This window comes from Musa acuminata, chromosome BXJ1-10 (genome assembly GCF_036884655.1).
Source record: "Musa acuminata AAA Group cultivar baxijiao chromosome BXJ1-10, Cavendish_Baxijiao_AAA, whole genome shotgun sequence".
NCBI lineage: Eukaryota > Viridiplantae > Streptophyta > Magnoliopsida > Zingiberales > Musaceae > Musa > Musa acuminata.
The window spans coordinates 27,195,178-27,217,452 of NC_088336.1; the positions used below are offsets into that span (position 1 = coordinate 27,195,178).

Below are 22,275 nucleotides of genomic sequence, written 5' to 3' on the forward strand. Positions count from 1 at the left end.
TAAAGCTGCAACAATTCCAAGAAGCTACATTAGTTATATACATATAGTTTACAAATTGTCAGCCTATGGATAATTATCAATACAGTTCAAATTAACATTAGGCATCAATTGCAGCTGAAGCACAAACAACTTCTGATGCCAAGTATTACTTCCAGTTGCTAAGAGTCGTTGATAAAATAGTCATCACCGTTACTAAATCTATCAAAAATCGGTGTTGTTCTCTAGGTAATAATTTTCTTTTCCATGTTCAGCATGCATGGAAAATGTTATCAGCGGATAAGAATACAGTATCATCGGATAGGCTGAACTGCAGCCTTGGAAGTCCTCGAAGAATTTCTGCTCTGAACACATTTGAGCATGCTTTCTAGCAGCTGCAGCTATTGCTAGTCTCTCTGCCTCTGGCATCTTAATCACCATGAGGATAGCTTCAGCATATTCCTCTTTGTTTGATGCTAGAAATCCTGTTTGACGTCCACCTTCATTCAAACCTATGTCCATCTTGGGACCTGCTGAATTATGAGCTGATGGGAAGAAAAGTATTTGTCAGTGGATAACATGCGTAGCTTTCGGATAAACAGTAGGATGGGAGCTCACATGCACCAACCAATTGGTATCACACCAGATGCCATGTACTCTACAACACTAATTCCAAAATGTTCATCAATCATGGAGTGAAGTCCGGCAACAGCACTTCCCAGAAGTTGGACCAAGTCCCTGTTACGGTGAACAATTCAAAGAGACCAGCTGTAAACATGGCATACAATAGAAGAAACTGTGTATCATTTGTGCACTGGCGGTAGTAGAGGATTAGAAAATGTACTGAAGATTCCTCTCCAGTCTCAAGAACTACTAAACATAAAGTTCAGGCATATGCTGACATCCAAAATTGCATGTTCAGCGAATAGTATGTCAAAGTTTCACCTCCGATGCATAGCCACGATTAGATTGAATCTAAAACTTTCTTGTTCCCTCTCTCAGAAGACCTTTGATATTCCCTCTAGTCTGAAGGTATCCAATAACTTGTTATCCTTTGGACACTATATTCAGTCGCGCATTAATGGGTCAGTTGTAGTTTGCAGGAGACTGTCAAACTAGTTGAAAGAATGGTATTGCTTAGAACAGTTCTAGATCGATTCCACTGGAACTTCAAATTGACCACTGGTCAAAGTTCTGACATGGCAGACAAATGAGTAGACCATTAATGGGAGTTCCATCCATGCTAATGGTGGAGTAAAAATCTGTCGTCGTTCATCTCCACCTCCAAACTATGGAACTGACTTCTGGTTTCCATAAGGGTAGAAAAGAAATATCCAAAAAAACCATACATGTTCAGCTTTGTTTTAGTAAATAACCCTGGGCCTTCTAGAATAAAAAGAGCCAAAGAAGGAACATATGGAATGTTGAAGTCATTATCCTCCTGCACATCTCCAGCATCAAGCTACCCATTAAGCTTTTTCTGGATATGCTTCGATTAGTCAATAACATAAAAGGGTAGCACAAAACCAAACAGTATATAAAGGATAATGGAGTCCTTATATGGGAAATTCTACTTGGTGCATCTAAACAAAAATGTAGATGTCACTAACTCTGTTTTAGATCCACTAAAATTTAAGAAAAAACCAGAGAATGTTGTTAGTTGTGTACAGTGAAAACAAATCTAGAGACAAGAAAGGGAATCCAAAACTTTAAATATACTAGCAGCTAGGAATTTTCAAGTTGAAAGAAAACTAGTACTGCAGATCGAACCTATACGTAGCATCCCTGCGGAACTCCACAAAATTATCCAAATTTAGTTCCCTGCATCTCTCTTTGAGCTTCTGCAATCTTTCTTCATCCTGCTTATTCTGACAGCTACCCACAAATTGGAGCTTTGGTCTAGGCATGCCCTGATCTAGTATTCCAACAGCATGTGCAATGCTTCCAGCAGAAGGCTACGAGCCTTGATGAGAGTCAAGTGTTACAGTTAATATTGTGAAATCAACTAACCATATGACCACATGATGAGGGCATTCACAGACATTACCTTCTCTGAGCGAAACTGGGCAACTGATATGATCACAGGACTCCTAACTGGCTTTTCCAGAAGAAGCATCTGCTTGGACATTCAGGACTTTCTTTCATCAAAGATGGTTGAATAAATCTCTAGCAGTGAACAATTAAATGGAGCCAGATGATAATATAGGATGTTTTGAAATGTCCAAATTGCTAATTCTTTTAAACAATTGCAGGCAATAAGACACATTTAGTTAAACCGTGAAACTTAACTCTCTAAAGTTGGTTTTGTAAAGAAATAAGACATCAAAATTAAATATAATTGGCTTGGAAATTTGTCATGCATGCTAAAATTGTTAAGCATCAGTCAGCTATAAGCCAGGCTGACAATTTACAAGAACTAAATATATACCTGCAGGGATGAAGTATCACAGCGAGGGTACAATCTCTTAGTGCGTTGAGGAATCTTCCACATACAATCTATATGTGATCTGGTCCATGAGGAACTTACCATTGCAAGATGTGCATAGGATCCCACCAACCCATACAACCTACTAAATATTGTATAGTACACCACTTTGCACCTTGATAGCAGAATGCTGCCTCACAAGTAAAGAAGACATAAGATGATTAGCACCACTAGTCAAAGAAAAAAAGATTTCTGCTTAGTCCATCCAAGACTAGATTTCCTATACAAAAACAGCCAAATCCATGCAATTTAATGCTTATTTATTTCTTTTAAGTCAGAGTATCAGCATTCTGACCTCGTCTACAAAGTGGAGAACAATAACAAGCAGTGTTCATCGCATAAAATATTTACATGGAAATTGGTTGCAAATAAATTATGACATACATACAATACAGAATAAGCACTAGGAAAAAGCAGGACATGGAGTAAAAAGAATGACCATGTTCTCATATGTGTGCTCCAATTTGTTTAAAAAACTCCCGTTATTGTTGAATAAACCAAATGTCATGTCATCGCACAATTCTAAGAAAATATAGTACAGATTAACTAGAACTTACAAAGAAAGTTGCATCCAGAGGTTAAAGCAGAAAGTGTGTCCATTTAACAATAAAAATTTAACAAACATGACCTTTAAGCAACATCACCAGGAGTCATATCTTGTGAAACAGATTTTAGAGTGATACTCAATTGCCAAAACAACATACGTTTACAGGTAGCTTAGGACACCAAATAAGCAACTATTTTTAGAACTTAGCTCATGAACATGATCAAGAACAAAGGTCTAAGCTGTACCAGTTCTTATAAACAAATTGCTAGAGATAAAGATTTCAAACATCAAGGAAGCAACTATTTCTGCTGTCAATTGAAGATACTATCTATTCAAATACCTGCTAGCAATTAGAGAATCATTATTGTACAGTGAGCTGTGCTGGAGAACACGAGAAACCATGTCCGAGCTGATGGTCAGATAGTGAGTATAGCAAATAATTTTGCACCCAAAAATCCAAGCAAGTGGGTAAGTAAAAGCATAACCACTAGTATCAAAATAGAATTGAGGTGTGAATTTGCACAGAGCCTCCCACGAAAGATACACTGAACCAAGACTTTGTCCCATCATAGTAAAATGAGGATATGTGTGTTCTTCAATCCACTTCCTTCTGTACAAACGAACGACCTAACAGTGCAGGTTGGCAAGTTAAACTATGAGATCATTTAACAAAAACTGAAGTGCCAGAAAAGGATGAACTTATTTTTAGCAAAAAAAATACAAAAGAACAATAGGTCCTGATGATGGACTCTTCCTTCTTATCAAATTAAAACCTAAGATTTTAAACACTCTTCCTTCTTTCGTTTCATAGGTCAAAGGTAATGGTGGTTAGCAACAAAACATCCTAACATCCTCACCAATTTCAGAATGTAAATTACTAGTCATCCTGATCGTTGGTGTCTGACTCTAACATATATTATTTGTAAGGATAGAACATCCCAACATCAGCACCAAAAAATAATCGTAAGGCCTATATTCATTATATGTCATCAGTACATATGGTTCTTGAATGTCTCCTTAAAGTGAACGGCCTCCATCAGGAAAACACTAGTGCGTGCCCACAGATCAAGAACCAATAAGAATTTTGATATGATGGATCTGAAACTAGCTGGTAGTCCTGACATTTAACGCAAATTTAAGACGCTGGACTAAACGAAAAGAGCAAAGGTCGATTTCTGAGTTTAATTCAGCACAAATTAAAGACGGAAACGACGTCGGCGAGGCCTCGCCTCAGAATGCGCAAGGGCTACCTGAGGGGGCCGCAGGAGCTTGACGCCGAACCAATCGATGGCGCGGGCGGCCAGGCTCTGAGGGGAAGCATCGTCAACAGTAAAGACGGCGCAGTCGAGATCGGGGTTCTCCTCCTGCACGCTCCTCACGGCGCAACACAGGACCCTCTCCCCGCCGCCGCCGTCGTTGGTGTAGGGATGGAAGAACCCCACTGCCCTCCGTCTCCCCCGCCGCCCCAAGATCACGGCCGCGACGGCGGAGAAGAGTACCAGGGATAGAAGGGAAGAAAGCAGGGTGGTCGACAACAAGACCCAGAGCTCCATGGATCACGCTCGGACTCCTCGCGGCCCACCGGGTTTGGGTCTCGGCGGGCGAGGTATGTGGTCTTGTTTACACGAAAAGAAAGCATCCATGCTTCGTACACGTGTGGACCACAATACCATCCACCCACACTGTGATTGGATGCAACTAGCGACCCCACAAGTGGGTCGCATCGGAGTAGCACAAATCAGCGTGACCGGTTCACCCTGAAGAATTGACGGTCGCTTGCGCTTGGTGTTCTTCGACGCTCATCCTCCATATTACTCTCCGATCGCTGCCGGTGGCTAGCCAGAGCTGCAAGACGTCCTGCGCCTCCAAAAAGACTTCTCCTCCACACTCATCTCTTCGACTCCCTTGACGATGCTCGCTGCTTTCCTCGTCTCTGGTGCCGCGGATGTTGCTAGCCTCACCTCGAACAGCTCTGCCCATTTGCTCTCCGCCGCCGGTTTCATTATGTATGTTGTAGGCATCGCCGATGCATCCGAGATCTACAGCCCGTCGATCGTAGCGAAGTGGGCAGTTTGCACTCCTTGACGTCCGTGTGTTTGTGAGGGGAAGGATTACAACCGCATTGGCCTCGACGATGACTACCGACGGGTTTTTCAGATTTCTATGGCCATATTCCCACTCAGGTAACGTCTAAACAAGATCGCGCGCATAGACAGCCTCTTCAACAGCGGAGACTTTTCTATTCGTTCTTCGCTCGAGCAATTTCAAGGCATCATGCAACCAATGCACCTGTAGGATCATAGTAGTATCGTGCATCTCTTGTCACCTGAACCGTCCTCGGTCACTTTTTATTGTGTTAAAGATCCTGAATCCTTTCAATAGCCAAAACAGTTCTCACACTGACGAGCGCGATCCTCGGGCAGCGCTCTATTCGAGGATAAAGAGATTGAATAACTTTAAATACCACAAGAAGTAGCTGTTAATGAAGTTAAGAGTCAAAGCAATGAGAAAAAACGAGATTAAAAAGATTGCTAAACGTAAACTATTAGAAACAATAAGTGATGACATGATTGTTTCTACAAGTGCTCGGTTCAGAGGACTTGGATAAAAGAAAACAGTTTTGAACAAGTACAGAAATACCAATAGAAGTACCAAAAGCAGGAGTTTCTCTTTCGCTACAGAGGCAAGGCAGTAAAAGGAGCAAACCATGTAGTATTCTTTCAAGACTGAAGAATCTCCGTTACATCTCTTACAGGGTCGCTTGCATAAAAATCAGCGTGCAAGAAAAACTTACTTGGGGCCAATGTCCTTCAGAGCACAGATCTGTTCTTCACCCATTGCAGACATCACAGTAACAACCAGATCCTTCCCCTCAGCAAACCCATCCTTGAGCTGCAATGCATTCAGATGGCCCAACATTAAACAATGTCAGACTAAGGGGAAGTATCCCTTTCTGAGGCTTTTCTATCTAGTCCATGATACCACAGAAGGATGAGTAGGAGAAACTCATAAGCTACACATCAGAAGGTGTCTCATGCACTGGAAAATCCTAGTTAGACTCACTCTACATGTCAGATTTTTACTTGTGATATTTGTTGCATCATTAAGCATGTTTTTCAGCATGTCATATGATACACACAATTAACATAACAAATAACATCAAATCTAATGTTCCCAATTTCACATAATTGCCTCTAGAGTACAATACGATTGGAGTCGCAAATCATGTAGTACGTCTTTGTCTAACTACGTTCAGTCTCTCTGAAACATCAGTGCAATTTACGCAGAGCATAAATTACTAAGTATCTGGATGTTGCAAGTTAATTTCATTTTGCGTAACTTTCTTCAGGTTTCTTAGAAGTAAATGAATTGGAAATATCAATCCTCATGACAAACCTGAGCGAGCAAATTTTCATCAGTTGGGAGTTTCAGATCATCTTTGGTGTTGCCACTCTCAGTCAAAAGACTCACCTACCATGTGCGACCAAATATTAATTACAAAACCCATCAATCAAATAGGAGAGACATGACATATAAACGAAGATAGAACATACAAAACCATCTTCAGATATGTCGATCAGTTGATAATCAGTGCGAGTAACATGAGGAACCTGCAGACAAACCAAACAAATTAAAATTTTTTAAAAAACTACCGAATCAAAAAATAAAATTCAATATGATATGTTCTAGGACAAACATCACAGTTGTGGGAGGATGGCACGATATCCTCAAGTTTTTTTGCATTAAAGATGTCTATGGCAACAAAGTGACATTTTGCGTGGCCATGCTTCCCAGTCTTGGAGGTTGAAACTTCAACAACCTAAAAATTGAAAGAGAGAATATGCTGTTTACAATCATAATAACAAAAAGGGCATGGAATTATAGAACCACAAACACATACATTAAACGCATTCTAGATTGCTACAAAGATTGTCTTTACAGTGGAACAATCCCAAAAATCATGGACTAAGGTGCATTACATGAGTTCAGTTTATTCCCTATGTCCATGAAAAAGATGTCCTTGTTTTTCACTTCCTGCAGATAGCATTTGGAGTTGTAGTAAAATACAAACAGATCATATGAATTAAGAGACCAGATCATATAACAAAATTGCATATCTTCGGCCAGATTCCTGACATCCATATATCAAATCTTCGTCAATACACATCTACTAGTTTTAATCGATGGTCACACAAGACTAACAGAAATGAATCAGATCCATCAACACTATCAAAACCGTAATTAACCAAGAAACCCATATTGGAACCATCACAACCTAATGTAGATGGAGGTTATGAAAGCATATAAGTAAAAGAAAACCAGAAGACGTTATACAATATCTCATTGCAAACAATCGCGGAAAACCGCACACCAATTAACGGATAAACAGACCCAAAAGTTTAACGGAGAAACACATATTCCATGCAAAGAATTAACAAATCCAGAAATCAAGATATGACAGAAATAGTAATTGATTCAAACGACGGAATGAACAAGAGACCTTGCATGGTCTCCCCTTGATCACGATGTACCCATTCTTCCGGATCGTCCCAGCCTGTTGCGGGTAGGTCTTGGACGCTCCAGCGTCGGCCTTGGACTCGAAATGATGCTCTTCATCCGACATGATCGCTGATTCAAAGAATCGAAGAAACAATAAACAGATCACGATCCAAGAAGGCAACAAGAATGATCGATAGAGGGGGAAAAAGAATCGAACCGGCAGATGGTAACAAGGGTTTCGTACCTGCTCGTGGTTAACGGAGGCGGAGCGAGAAATGTAACAGCGAATGGAAACGGGGAGCAAGAAGAAGAACGCCGGAATCCGCCGTGGGCTAGGGTTTCTTTTAATAAATAACTCCAACGTTGTGGCGTCCGAGTAACGATGGCCGTGCGATCGAGTACGACACGTGGACGGTCTGATACGTACAAGCATTGTTTTGCGTTCCATCTGTGTTGACATCGGACGCTTGCGACCTTTACGCAATTCAATTCTACCGATACGCAAAACATCGATACCCATCCGAATGCGACCCATTTTCTGCTTCCAAATCCCAAGGCGGGTGGGCCCGTCGGGTAATCCCAGATGGATAAAATTGACGACCCTCAACCGAATCCAGTATCGACACTTACCCCGCTTTGGGATTTGCTTTTCTGTTAAAGACCCCACTCGCTTGCTTGTCGCTTGTTAAGGGTAACAAGTGTAAGAAATGAAAGGATGAGTTGAATGAACCATAACAGGAATTATCGAGCAAGGTGAGAAAATAATGTGAAAGAGTTCAATGAAAGCTGTAGTTGAGAGAATGTCAGCACATTGGTAACGCACATCTAGTTATATAAATACAAGCAGTTACTTTGGAAGAAATATAATCTCAGAATCCTAAACATAACTGTCGATGAGTGACTTCCTCATCTCATCAACGATAGAGCTTGGCCGGGCTTCTCTTAGTTTGAAAACGCTCTCAATGACAGAGAGCTCAGTTGCAGTGGTGTCGGATCCACAGAAGGCTGTCCAGTCGTTCACAGTCATACCAGCAGCAATTACCTCACTGCCTCGGTTCACTGTTCCGGCAACGAGTGGGACTTGGAGAAGAGTGGAGAGCTCGTCGAGGTCTTCAATGGATGTATGCGGGTGAACCTGTTAGGAAATCCAACATAAGAAGATGATATCAATAACAATACTTGTCTGCCTCGTGTTTCAGTGGAAGCCACACTAACTTACCAGACCCCCTCTGTTCGAAATTGCACAATAACTGCCAACCAGTATATTCCCAGCAATTGTCTGCCTGAATACTTCTACTCCAAGTACATCGGCGATGAGCTCTTCAGTTTCCTGAAATAAAAGACCATATAATGATGTAACCTATCCGATCATGGAGTACATCGAAGGAAAAAAAATGAATTAGCTGCGACACAAGATTTAAGGTACAGTAAAAAAGGTAACTAGGGATTAGAAAAGCAACATGTCAACTGAACCATATAGGGTGAAAATGGAAGTCGTGTCAGGATTTGATTTCTCTTTTCTAGGCAAAACTAGTTGCATGTCATGTTTCATATCTGTGGATACCATCCCCTCGCAAATTGTAAGTACGAAAATAGCTTACCCTGTCCAGATCAGGGTGTGTGAGAGCAACATGATCGTTGCAAGCAATGCAATTGCCTAAAGCAGATAGTCTTTCCTCTATTCTTTGAACAACCACTTGATCAGGTAGACTATTCCTCAGATGTTGGAGCTCTGAAAAAACAATTAAACAAAAATCAATTAGAATAGTCCCCTTTGGTTACATGAGTGACTTTGGAGGATAACATAATTAAAAAAAAAAGAAATCATATTAAATATTTATATAAAATTCTCTTCCTTCTTTCATTTAAAAAGCCCCCAGATAATTTGTTTTCCTGATTAGAAATCATATGAGAAGAAAATGGTTTTTCTAAGAAAGGCAGTCTGTCTAAACCTCCCCTAAACTAAATATGATTCCCGAAAGAAGATTATTTAACAAATTATTCTTCACTGTCTACTAATCCTACACAACCATGTAAATATACTCATTGAGAATAGGGATCCAAATTGTCAGTCAAATAGCCTCGACTTTTTTACCTCAGCAAAAATTGTTGATTTTGATCTGTGAACAGCTAATGGGTAGTCCAATCACCAACTATTGTTGCAAAAACTTATCCAGCTCTGCCGGTTCAATCACCAATTATGCACTCATAATTGGCAGTCCAACCTCTTCTTTGACATGTAAAAGAAAAAGGAAATGAGAATTCTTTTTTGGACTTGATATTTCCTTAGATACATGAAAGGATCACCTAAAATTCACTTAAGTCAACAGATTTTTTCAAAGTCAAAAGATAAGCAAAAAAAGATCCTTTGATGGATGTGAAGTTACTACTGCAGCTGAATAGAAGGACTTAAAGATACACAATCCTAGAAAAATTCAAATTAAAAATATCCAGAGTCATATGATTTATTTAAACATTAGATGGTACATCATTGTTTTGACTACAGAACTACATTTCATAACCAACATCAACACAATGTTTTAGATCAGATAAACATCTTAAATGAGCCAAAAAATGTTACAATGTTGCGAAAATCCAAAGCCTATACTGCTGATTCAAGTCATGTAAACATAATCTTTGATTGCCAAAATAAGACTGCACATATTGATGATCTCGAAAGCTAAAAACTAGATATGTTAACTATTGTTTGTGATAAATTTATTGCATAAAAATGGAACAATATCCAATCATGGTCTTAAGATTTAACAATTCACACACATATATAAAATTGTGGGGGTAAAGTTAATGGCCACTTTCTTGCATATTTAGATAGGTCTAAATTCCTTCTTCAAAACTATGTAGAACAGTTTTTACTGAGAGATGATGAGGCTGGCCATGACTCAAGCCAATATGGACTGGACTCCTGTGGTGGATTTTGCATCAAAATGGTGGAACAAGCTGTCACAAGTAGAAGAAAGTTGAATTCGCTCAATATTGAGTCTTGTTAACAATCGAGAAGGCTACGACAGGGTCGAGTAGGCTTTCGCTACATCCTTGGCGAACAGGATAGATTTCAAGGTTGTGCCACATAGTAATAATTATCTTTCTCAAACGTGGGAGGCTGTTATGGATCTACTTTCCTTGTAAGATTTCAAAGACACCAGTATAAATTTCAGTTAAGATAATACAATTCCATGCAATAGAATAGTTCCAGTCTCAAAGACGGCTCCATCCCTTCTCCATTGTTCCAGTATTAGACCGATCATGCTATTATGTGACAGTGATAAAATGGATCAAACCACCATTTTATAAAGATCACCTCATGTTATTTCTTAATGCACGTACAAACAATAACTATGGACCTACCTTATAGGCTAGGTAGCAAGCCTTGTGCAAACCCAATGGCTTCATCTCCGATCAGTGTTTTCTTTCCAATCAGGGTTTCTAAAGGAAACAACTCACACCACCTTGATGATGTTTTTCTCTGTCTTTTAAATGGCTAGACTTGAATGTGCAGGGTCCACGTACTTAAAACTACTAGGGCAAATAGCTACCAAAATTCAACATCACTTATGATTAATTTATATTGCAAAATCTTCTACAATGAATTCTTACCTTGGTCCGTCGTGGTGTGAGGCAAGAGAAGCCCATTTTTATTTCCTACATTGAAGTGGGATAATGCGTGAGAAATATGTAGTCATCATATAAACTTTGGATAAACTTAGCACTTACCAGCACAAAGTCGCCCAATTATTCTAGTGCCTGCTATAGAGGTCTTCACCACAGGGATAACATCAGCCAACTCGGCTTCAAACATGCTGCATGTCATCCAATCTAGATCATCAGCGACAGATACAGGAACTATTGCAATAGAAAGAATGGAAGTGTTGAAACCTGTAGAAGTTTTCTGATCCTCCAATCGCAACCAAACAATAGGCATTGGTCAGCTTTGAGAAAACCCCAACTTCACAAGAGTTCTCAAATTGAATACCTGTAAAAAGTTAGATGACGATCTCATAGGGGATCTTTTAAGAGTTAGACCGTTTAACAACATAACGCAAGCATCATATAATTTAGAAAAGCATGGAGTTGTTATCTTCAAGTAGCTACATGAAAAGGTGAGCACTGCTTGTCCACCCAGTTCACCATCTAAGGATCTTTCAATAATGGAAGAAAAATAGAATTGTAGAACAATTTTAGAGTTTCAATTGTCTACCCAGTAGCTACATGAATGGGACACAAGATTTCAATTTCATTAGTTGTCTATATATTTTCATAAAGAGAATTACAATGAAGAAAAAAGAATAATAAGGATTTAAAGAAATCACACAGCTAAGCGGATTTGTCAATTTTTTGTAATATGCCAAATTATTTACCTTCATTAGTATCTTAGTTTACATTAGCACACTAGTTCTTCGTTTTCATTAACTACAGAAATCTTTGAAAAAAAGAAAAAGATAATATAACTATTTAGTGGAGCAGCGGATTTTGGTACTTACGAGTAGCCATGACAGCTGGCCGCCAAAAAACCCTTTATTGGCCTGTGATCACCGCAAAGAAGAAGACAGAATTGGAACATTTCATGAAGTGTAAGGATAAACTGGAACAAATTTCATTGAATCCTCAACAAAGATGCCAAAAAAATGAAAATTTAGCAGCACTAAATCAACAGATTCGGTGGCGACGGGCGAGAGAACGAAACCAATCGATCAAAACATCACGGAATAACAACAAATGAAAAATAGTTGTAAATTTTAGGCTCATGGAGGAACCTAGTCAACTAAAGGATTCAAGACTCCACCTCCTAGAAGGTTTCGATCATTTTACTTATCACCGCGTAAACCGCAAGAAATACAAAATAATCCCAAAAGAAAAACGAAGAAAAAAAGGAACGCGAACCGGAGGGACCTGAAAGAGGAGGATCCGAATCCCAAAGAGATCCAGGCGCCGAGGGGGTGAAAGGGATGGTAAGATGCCGATGCCGATGCTACTGCCGCTCGCGAGTTAGGGTTTGGAGGTTCGTCGAGGGCTCGGGTTGGGTCGACACGACCGAGTGTGGCGTTCGGTATGTGTCTGCGCATAGTCTCTCTCTCTCTGGATGGGAGAAAAAATCAAGGTGGGTCTAAGTGTGATTTAACAACCAACCACATGTCATAATCATCTATGAGTGGGTTGGCATGACAAAGTATAAAGGCTCCATCTGGCAGTTGCGTAGAGGCATCCTGGATTGAATCGATGTGTCTCCCTCTCCTAGAGGCTATTGAAAGTTGAACGGGTGGCCGGGTAGTGGAAGTGTCACTCTCGGCCTCTATAAACCATGGCCTATTCGCAGCACTTTTCTGCTCCTCGCACCTGCTTGCAACTCAGACATCTTCGTACAATGACTTCAACTTCGACCACTCGACAACTAAAGATCCGTGATGTCATCCTCCTTATCGATTCCATTATCACCCTAGATGTAATGATAAGAGTTTTATCCTTAGAGGGAGTCGAGTCGATCGTACTAAGATAGAGATTATCCCTTCGGAGGTGAATCCATTTAGTGGTGTGGCTCCACCAACTATGGCACAGTCCTCTAACTTGGACTTCATAGCATCAATCTTTGACTTAAAGGTGTTTTAGACGATCTATCACATATCAATAGTGTTCGAGTTGCTGTTTCCTCGATCGGGTGATCGACTTTATGTATCACATTATCTGTTTTGTACATGCATGGATGTATTGGAGATGGGGCGTTATTTTCACTTCCACTCTTTTTTTTATTGAGACTTTCAACTTTTGGAAGTTCTCACCTGCTTAGATGGTGCCAAATCTGTGGAGCTTTCTTGTGGTGTTTGTCAAGAAGTGTTGAAGGCTCCACATCCCCCTAACATTAACCCTCCTATTGGCTTGCTATATTCTATGCTTTAAGGGGTAAATGGGGCACTAAACTCTTGGAAGGGTTCGAAGAGAAGAATTTTTTTTTTTTTGTTTCTTCGAGGAACTAGTAGCCAATCAACTTAGATTAGTTTATTCAAAAAAATTTTAATGTCACGAGGTTTTATGGGTAAAAAAAAAAGAAGTTTTAATGATTCACTATATCCATGTCCGAGTCCACTACCATCCTTCAGATGAGTGAGTAGTGACTCATTAACATAAGACTTAGCCTTATCCTCAAAGTAAGATATCAGGGTTTATTTTTCGAGGGCATGTTTAGGATGTGTGAACTTTAATCTCTTTTTGTAAGTATGGACTTTCATGAAAATATTCTTGAGATGAATGCTTATCACCGAGGTGCGAGGATGAAATAGGTCATCTCCAATCTCTAGTCAACCCGAGCATGAAAGGAGGAGGAGGTTGGTAGAGAATACTACTAACCTATTACAGAAGGGGTTCATTTAGCACCCAAGTCAAGCAAAATCATCCTCTAGCTCCCCTCCATTGCCACTGCCTCCAAGCTAGTGGAGGCATAGGAAGAAGCTCCTTTAGTGGTGAGGCCTCCTATCAAATCCAAATCTTCATGCTCAAGGGATCGATGTGGGGAGTCTCGTCGGGAGCCTCAATCAGACGAGCCATATAAGCTCGAGACTTCCCAATAGTGGCACCAATAGTAACAACAATCATCCCACCAACCCACTTCTCATCTCTTGGATGATTCGGGGGCGAGGCCATCGACAACTTGCAATGGTGTGCCAACCTTATTAGTGCTTAGGATTTCGATCTAGCAAAGCTTCTATTGCTACGAGTTGATGATGTGATAGTTGATGGAGGAGGGGAACATTCGTACAATCTTTAATCGTCTTAGATAGGAGAGGTCGATACTGAAGATAGAGGTTGATAATCTCTGAGACACCATAGAAGAGCAGACTCGGTAGTTGGAGCAGGCTGAAGCACATGAGTTAGAGGTAGAAACCCAATGGGTGGTCAATACAAGGCCTTTTGGGGGTTCAAAAATGGGGTTGATGTGGTTGGGGCTTAACTCCTTTGGAGACTAACTAATTATCTCTCAGGTTAAGTATGACCATCTTGATATTGCACTTCCCAAGGACTCCATTATTGGGTATCCCACTGATAGCAAGATTGTAATGGTCAAAGTTGATGGCATAGATAATCGAAGCAAGATAACAGTCTATGCAAAAGATAGAGAGGTTGAGGTTGGTGATGAGGCTGAAGATTCATCGACGACGGAGGACCCAACGGGAGGTGCCCTACTTAACAAGCCAAATGTTGCCACCTCATATGTCGAGGCACCGATCATCAAGAATCCCAACCTCATTAGCCATGACTCTAGTTTTAAATTGAACTCCCGATGACATTGTACAAATACTAGAGGAGTAGTCAAGTTAATTTATCTAATTTATCTTTTTTTATTCTTTTTTATAATCAGGAGGTTTGTTTGGAATGTAAGAATTCCCAAAAATAATATAAAGGCTCTTTTACGTATAAAATACTCCTTTTTTTTTTCTAATTAAAGTGTTTTTACAAACTATGCACTGTAGTTGTTATAAAATCTTGTAAAATTAAATAAAGTACTTCTTTATATGTGATATATGTAATGTTCGAGGGATGTCCGACCTATCTAGAGTCTGGAGTCGATAAATTCTTGATCCGACCTCTTTTGAGACTCGATATGAGCCTTTATAGGTCGGTGCCAACTTACTCTTGGTATGAGTCAGATCGTTGACTTTGGCTCACCTCAAGATCAAGTCTGTTGCCATTAACTAACAAGGTTGAACTTGATCATTGAAGAGTGTTGGCCATCGATCTTTTGTAAACTAAGTTTTTAAGATAGGCTTGTGCTTTGACTTTATCAGTTAGATCCTAACTTTGCCCTCAACTTGATATCGGACCCCTCCTTAGAGAAGTGTTAGGTTAAGATGGTTGATAGTATTAACTCGGTCGGGAGCACAAACTTTGTTCCATATGTTAGATGAAAAGGCGATTCTCCAATAGAGACTTTTGATATAGTCTAATAATTCTATAAAATACTCGGGAGCTCGTATACTCATACACCCATAGCTTTACATACCCTTTTCTTCAATCATTCTAGTATGGCCTAATTGGTGACTTTAAAAGTGAACTTCAAATGGATTTTAAAAGTGGTAAAACTCGATATTGTTAAATTATGTTCTATTGCGAGTTATAAAAGTATACAAAACTCCAAATCGAGAGATAATATTTCTCTAAATGAATCTTTCAACCTACTTCTCCATAAATAATTGAGGACGAGGGAGTTGTGACCAATCAAACTTTCTTATTAAATCTTCTTGTGTAGCTCTCGAATGACTCCTTTTCTTCTTGTTGTACGGTAAGAAGGAAAGTGATAGGCTTCTTTAGGAGTTTGTGGTGACAAAGTTGAGTTTAAACTCTTTCACCAACTAATCGAAGGATGAGATCGAGTCTAGAGGGAGCCTAGTGAACCACTCACAGGTCATGCCTCTTAGCATCATGGGAAAGGAGGTTTGACACATGAGAGCATCATTTAGGAGTTGAACATGATAATGTGCTTCGAGGGGTTGGATTTTCCATCATATAAGTCTAGAGTGGGTAATCGAAAACCTTGAGGAATCGGTTCATTATTTATATTCTTCATAAAGAGGGATCATATGTGCAACTCCACCTCTGGTTATTTCCCATGTTTAATCTCCCTCCAAATATCTTCGAGTCTCCGAGCCATCTTATCAAGGTGATCATGAACCTTACGCGATCGATTCATTTAGGACATTCGGTTTTAGTGGGGGATTGGATTTTGGGCTAATGGAGGCGAACGTACTTATGGTGGCACTTGAGGTAGGCGAGACTCAACTGCGAAACTTGAAATTAGAATGGGTGACGAAATTGGAGCTCAGAACAGTGGAGTGAATGGGGGGGGGGGGGGTGCAAGTGTTGCTTGTTAGGTTAGCTGGGTTGAGTGGGGGAAGATATGAAATTATGGTATGGATGATTCTGGTTGTTAAATCCTGCACTTACTTAAACTAGAGTGTGCATGGTCTCAGAAGGAATGGGTTATTCGTGCTGGTTGCTAGGATGGAAGTGGCTAGTTAAAAGTCAAGCTTTGGAAAAGTCATCATCTAAGGATTTGGAGATGGAATCGGAACACCCCGAGTAACCTTAAACGGGGTTAAGTCATTGATACTAGCAAGTTCGGTGCTATCAGACTTTGACCCATTTGGGTTTAGGGCCTTGGGATTCGGACCGAGACAGCTGCAAAGTTCGCTTGAGACATCATGGTAAACCCTCTTTATAGTGCCAAACTGTTAGAGAAGTTTTTGATTAACCAAGTTGGAAGCTAATTCGGATCCAATCTTGTTTCCTTTTTAAGTCGATCTCAAGATGAACTCTTTTGAGAGTCATCTAAATCCTATAAAACTTTGACGATGCCTCTTCCATTCCATGCCTAAGCCAGTTGACTAGTTGAACAAATCAGACCAATATATTTAGTTCGTTGTATCCGAATGTACTTATGAGCCCTCCTCCTATAGTGGGTGTTCGGAGCCATCACAATCATCTATTGCGTGAATCGTATGATTATAGGTGCGTGAAATTTGCTCGTAATTGTCACTTGCTTATGTCGAACCCGGGATAGCATAACCTTTCAGCACATGTTATCGATCAGGCATGGCCAATTGGGTCCACTCTACTTGGCATCCGGGCAATGTTGAGGTGGCACTTAGGGGTGGAACGCGAGGCCTTGATCACATACAGTTGAGTGTCGATCACATGACTCCGCTATGTGAACCACATGGCGGCTAATCGATCAACCATGATGAACCATGATGTGTTGATGTATCCTCTACGTGGGTTCATCGTATCGACATGTGGGATCGGTTTGTCAATCACATCCCCTTACCATGTCGATTAGATGACTTCTTCGTATCAGCCTCGTGAAGTAGAGGCATCGAGATGGAGCTAACGTGTTGAGTGTATGATATTAATATTTCGATCAAGTCGGATTGTCAACCACATCCCCTCGCCATGTCGATTAGATGGCTTCTTTGTATTAGTCTCGTGAAGTAGAGGCATCGAGATGGAGCTAACGTGCCGAGTGCATGATATTGACATTTCGACCAATTCGGCTTGTCAACCACATCCCCTCGCCATGTCGATTAGATGGCTTCTTTGTATCAGCCTCGTGAAGTAGATCATCGAGATGGAGCTAACGTGCCGAGTGCATGATATTGACATTTCGACCAAGTCGGTTTGTCAACCACATCTCCTCGTCATGTCGATTAGATGGCTTCTTCGTATCAGTCTCGTGAAGTAGAGGCATCGAGATGGAGCTAACGTGCCAAGTGCATAATATTTGATATTTCGACCAAGTCGACTTGTCAACCACATCCCCTCGTCATGTCGATTAGATGACTTCTTCATATCAGCCTCTGAAGTAGAGGCATCGAGATGGAACTAACATGCCGAGTGCATGATATTGACATTTCGACCAAGTCGGCTTGTCAACCACATCCCTTCATCATGTTGATTAAATGACTTCTTCGTATCAGCCTCGCGAAGTAGAGGCATCGAGATGGAGTTAACGTATTGACATTTGGACCACATTATTCTTACTAATAATAGGAGTGTTGAAGCAAGATGCATTCTTGTCATTTGCCTCTGTCGGAAACACCTTCCGATGATAAACTTAAAAACGTTTTTTAAAAAATTAACTTTTCATATAAGGACATATATTTTTTTCAACCAACTTTAGATATCTTGCACGCAATTTAAAGCAAGAATGCCGATAGCATCTGCAAAACAAGGATCGTAACAGTGCGAAACCCATCAGCTTCGAACCCTTCGTCGTACTGACACAGACATGCGTACAATTAGATTGACTTAATGACGTTGCAAAGAAACACGGCGTTGACCCAAAAATACAAGCAGCCTAATTGACTATAATTCCAGAACAAATAAATTATTGGGTGAACAAAACATTAGAGAAGCAGTAACTATGAAGAATCATCCGTTTGACAATTTGACGCTCTTGTGATTCCCTCTCTTCCTTTGTTTGTGTCAGGCAATAGCGGGCATGTCCTTCAGCCATGAATCCAGAGGCTTTCCGATGGCGTAGACGATGAAGCCGATTGCCCTGAGCTTCTCTGCGTCCACCACATTGCGGCCGTCGAACACGAAGGCCGGCTTCTGCATGTTGTCGTAGATCCTCTGGTAGTCCAGCTCCCTGAACTCGTCCCACTCCGTCAAGATGCAGACGCCGTGCGCCCCCTTGGCGGCCGCGTACGCGTCCCACGTCACGCTCACCTGCTTCACGGCGGCCGGGCTCGTCGGCTGCAGGTGCGCAGGGTGATCCCAGTCGAACTTGTTCATGGCGAGGTCACGCCGGATCTGCTCCTCCGTCACCTGCGGGTCGTAGATGCTGATGCTGGCCTTGTCCCCCAGCAGACCCTTGCAGACGTCGATGGCGGGCGTCTCCCGTGTGTCCCCCGTGTCCTTCTTGAAGGCGAACCCGAGAACCGCGATCTTCTTCCCCGACACGGTGTTGAACATGGAGGAGACGACCCGGTTCACGAAGCGGCTCTTCTGGTAGTCGTTGATCTTGATGACTTGCCTCCAGTAGTTGGCCACCTCCGGCAGCCCGTTGCACTCGCAGATGTAGACCAGGTTGAGGATGTCTTTCTGGAAGCAGGACCCTCCGAACCCGACGCTGGCGTTCAAGAACTTGGGCCCGATCCTGGAGTCCTTCCCCACGGCGAAGGCCACCTCTGAGACGTTAGCGCCGGTGGCCTCGCAGAGCGCGGAGATGGCGTTGACCGAGGAGATCCTCTGCGCCAAGAAGGCGTTGGCGGCGAGCTTGGATAGCTCCGCGGACCACAAGTTGGTCGTCAGAATGCGATCCTCGGGTACCCAGTGGGCGTAGACATCCTTCAGCGTTTGCACAGCCCGGCGGCCCTCCGGGGTCTCCCGACCACCGATGAGGACTCGGTCGGGCGTGAACAGATCCTGGATCGCCGTGCCCTCCGCGAGGAACTCCGGGTTCGACAGGATCTGGTAGTTGACTCCCTTGCTGTTGTGGGTCAAGATCTTCTCGATGGCCTCCGCTGTCTTGACCGGGACCGTGGACTTCTCGACCACGATCTTGTCGGACCGGGAGACGTCGGCGATCATGCGGGCCGCACTCTCCCAGTAGGTCAGGTCGGCGGCCTTGCCCGCTCCGAGGCCGCGGGTTTTGGTGGGGGTGTTCACGGAGACGAAGATGATGTCAGCCTCAGCGACGTGCACTTCGACGTTAGTGCTGAAGAAAAGGTTCTTCCCTCGGCACTGCTTGACGACGTCGTCGAGGCCTGGCTCGTAGATGGGGAGTTGATCGCTGTTCCATGCAGCGATCCGGCTGGCGGAGATGTCGACGACCACCACCTCGATCGAGGGGCACTTGAGGGCGATCACGGCCATGGTCGGGCCACCTACATAGCCAGCTCCGATGCAGCATATCTTCACCATGTTTGTGATCTCGAGAGCCTGGAAAGAATGATTTCAGAAAAAATGCTCAGAAACTTGTGTGGGAGTAACTAACAAAAAATCTCCAAAATGGGATTTCGATCCATAAGATGTGGCTGGCCATGAACACAGCTCTGATTGCAGAAAAGATCACAAGGAATCAGCAATGGAAATAAGCAGAGAATTCCCATCTCCAGAAGTCAAATACAGAACAAGTCAACAAGCTTCAATCAGTAAATGAAACCGGTGGCAAGAACAGAACTTGAAAACAGATCCAGCATATCCGCATTAGCAAACTTGAATCTGTCTCGTTTTGCAAGAGATCTTGTGATGTTAAAGGTAACAGTTTGAAGAAGAAAATGAAAACAAAAGAAGATGCATCTACCATAAATCAACATAGCCAGCAGAAAGTTCAAAGAACAGTCCAAGGAAAAGGAACAAATCCCTTGAGTACGTGAAATTGGCAACTTCAGATCATAAAACCAAATTGCAGAAATTAGCTAACGAAATCACCTTCCCAAAGTGCTCACACTCTGGCTCTGGCTCTGGCTCTGGCTCCAACAAGGGGGTACAAAGAAGAGAATGGAAGGAGAAAGAGAGAAAGGTGCTACCAGAGGGAAGAAGAGAAAGAAATGACTTGTGGTGACGAAAGGAGGAGGTGACTCCCCTCCTTAAATACACAGAGTCTCATCGAGATCTACTCTCTCGCTTTCCAAAAACTAACCATGAAAAGCCTTACGTTTTACCAGCATAGGAAGACAGTTCAACACGCTTTTGAGCATCCATCACAGTCCACCAAACTTGAATGGGAAAGGGTTAGGTATTTAGGCACGCATTCCAACAAGCAGTAGCATTCAGAAGCAAAGGAAATCAATAAACATATGATTCTAATCCATATCTACCATAAACACACACTGCAATGCCATATTATTGTCCTGTTCTACAGCCAAACAATTCATCAAGTATAAGATGGTAATATATGCACACAAAATCAACAAGAACTGCAGACAGAAATCAAATAGCATCAAACATCAAATTCAAAGCTTTCACAAAGGCAAATGTCCGTCTGGATACAGATCAAACATCCTAATTTATCCTTTTACAATTCATAGTCAAATACAAAATCCAAACAGTGTACCTGTTCCTAAAAAGACAAATATTTCTGTGACACACACCAACCCACAGACACATTCCAAGTGTACAACAGAGACATTGTCCAACTACAACACTTGATTCACACACACACAAAAAACTGGAGAAATCATTGACAGGAAAAATAATACTAACAACCATGGAAACTGCAACTTGGAAATAAATATGAACAGAGAGAAAAGAGGGTAAGAGTAAAAATGAACCCTGCCAACAAAGCCCATGGCATAGAACAGCCAAAGGTGCAATTTTTTTAAGATAAGCGACCGATACCCTTCTTTTCGACAGGAGAAATCGCTATGAATTCAGGTGAATTATGAAAAGAAATCGCTACAAAGAGACGTTTGCCGCTACCAAACTTCAAATTCAAGAACAGAGAGCGACTCCAAACCTGACATTAGCAACAACTTGGGTCTTTGAGTAAGATGTAAGTGATCAAATGTATCACTTGTTTACAAACCCAAATTTCAAGATGACCGGAAGGTAATTGCCACCAAATCGACCGCAATGGATGGACAAAAGAAACCGAAAAGTAAATCAAAAGAGAAAACAAAAAAGGAAAGATTGAGAACGAAAAGAGGCACCTTATTTTCTTCAGGCAAATTAAACGAGCGATCTGTGATGAGATTAGAGTTTCTGGTCTGCGGCACGGCAGCCGGGATGGAGATTTAGGGCTTTTACTAATGCGCACGGTGTTCCGGGAGATGTATCGCCGAGGCTTCTCTTGCCATCCTCTCCCTTCTTTTCCTGTGTGGTTTTGGAAACGAGTAAATTTAGGGCCTTAATCCCTATTGTTTTTTTGTTTCCTCACAATGCCTGTCACGCCAGTGGTGTGAATTTTGGGCAAATGTAAAGAAAGAAAAAAAAAAGGGAAAGAAATCCTAAATGTCATTTTCCCTTTTTCTTTTTCTTTCTTTCTTTCCATGCTTAGGCTGGTAAGCTTTTTACTGGGAGAGACTATTCTTATTCCACGCATGTGTATATACTTGCGTTTATTGAGCAAAACAAGGCTGGGTAGAAAATATGGGTTTTAAGATAAGCGCATCACTATGTAGGAATTTGACAAGTCACTTGCTCCACTCAAATAGCATTTCCTACGATTATAGAGTTGTGTGTGGACATATTAAAATTAATATTAGAATATTATAAAAAAAAATTATGTTATTAAAATATATTTGAAAGTCAATTATGT

At 41.5% G+C, this 22,275-nt stretch overlaps 3 protein-coding genes and 1 pseudogene across 6 annotated transcripts; all 4 read right to left on the bottom strand.

Annotated features, from left to right (window-relative positions):
* Positions 1-5,372, bottom strand: LOC135595865 (GDP-Man:Man(3)GlcNAc(2)-PP-Dol alpha-1,2-mannosyltransferase-like; annotated as a pseudogene).
* Positions 5,373-5,527: 155 nt separating this feature from the next.
* Positions 5,528-7,885, bottom strand: LOC103968569 (eukaryotic translation initiation factor 5A-2). The gene is made up of 6 exons (XM_009381827.3): positions 7,753-7,885; positions 7,510-7,637; positions 6,706-6,828; positions 6,563-6,619; positions 6,405-6,479; positions 5,528-5,900 (listed from the first exon to the last, which is right to left on the bottom strand). The coding sequence occupies exons 2-6, from the start codon at positions 7,630-7,632 to the stop codon at positions 5,799-5,801; spliced, it is 480 nt and encodes a 159-aa protein (XP_009380102.1). The 5' UTR covers positions 7,633-7,637; positions 7,753-7,885; the 3' UTR covers positions 5,528-5,798.
* Positions 7,886-8,275: 390 nt separating this feature from the next.
* Positions 8,276-12,599, bottom strand: LOC103968570 (eukaryotic translation initiation factor 6-2). 3 transcript variants are annotated; one of them, XM_018818952.2, is made up of 8 exons: positions 12,408-12,599; positions 12,008-12,049; positions 11,403-11,499; positions 11,241-11,326; positions 11,124-11,168; positions 9,110-9,240; positions 8,728-8,838; positions 8,276-8,643 (listed from the first exon to the last, which is right to left on the bottom strand). In XM_018818952.2, exons 2-8 carry the CDS (start codon positions 12,015-12,017, stop codon positions 8,386-8,388), a joined length of 738 nt encoding a protein of 245 aa, XP_018674497.2. In that variant the 5' UTR covers positions 12,018-12,049; positions 12,408-12,599; the 3' UTR covers positions 8,276-8,385. The 3 variants fall into 3 exon arrangements, with proteins under 3 accessions (XP_018674497.2, XP_009380103.2, XP_009380104.2); XM_009381828.3 differs by having other exon boundaries at positions 12,417-12,598; XM_009381829.3 differs by lacking the exon at positions 12,408-12,599 and adding an exon at positions 12,310-12,405.
* Positions 12,600-18,298: 5,699 nt separating this feature from the next.
* On the bottom strand, positions 18,299-21,820 carry LOC135595867 (UDP-glucose 6-dehydrogenase 4-like). 2 transcript variants are annotated; one of them, XM_065087307.1, is made up of 2 exons: positions 21,668-21,820; positions 18,299-19,955 (listed from the first exon to the last, which is right to left on the bottom strand). In XM_065087307.1, exon 2 carries the CDS (start codon positions 19,935-19,937, stop codon positions 18,495-18,497), a length of 1,443 nt encoding a protein of 480 aa, XP_064943379.1. In that variant the 5' UTR covers positions 19,938-19,955; positions 21,668-21,820; the 3' UTR covers positions 18,299-18,494. The 2 variants fall into 2 exon arrangements, with proteins under 2 accessions (XP_064943379.1, XP_064943380.1); XM_065087308.1 differs by lacking the exon at positions 21,668-21,820 and adding an exon at positions 20,448-20,603.
* Positions 21,821-22,275: the final 455 nt, after the last annotated feature.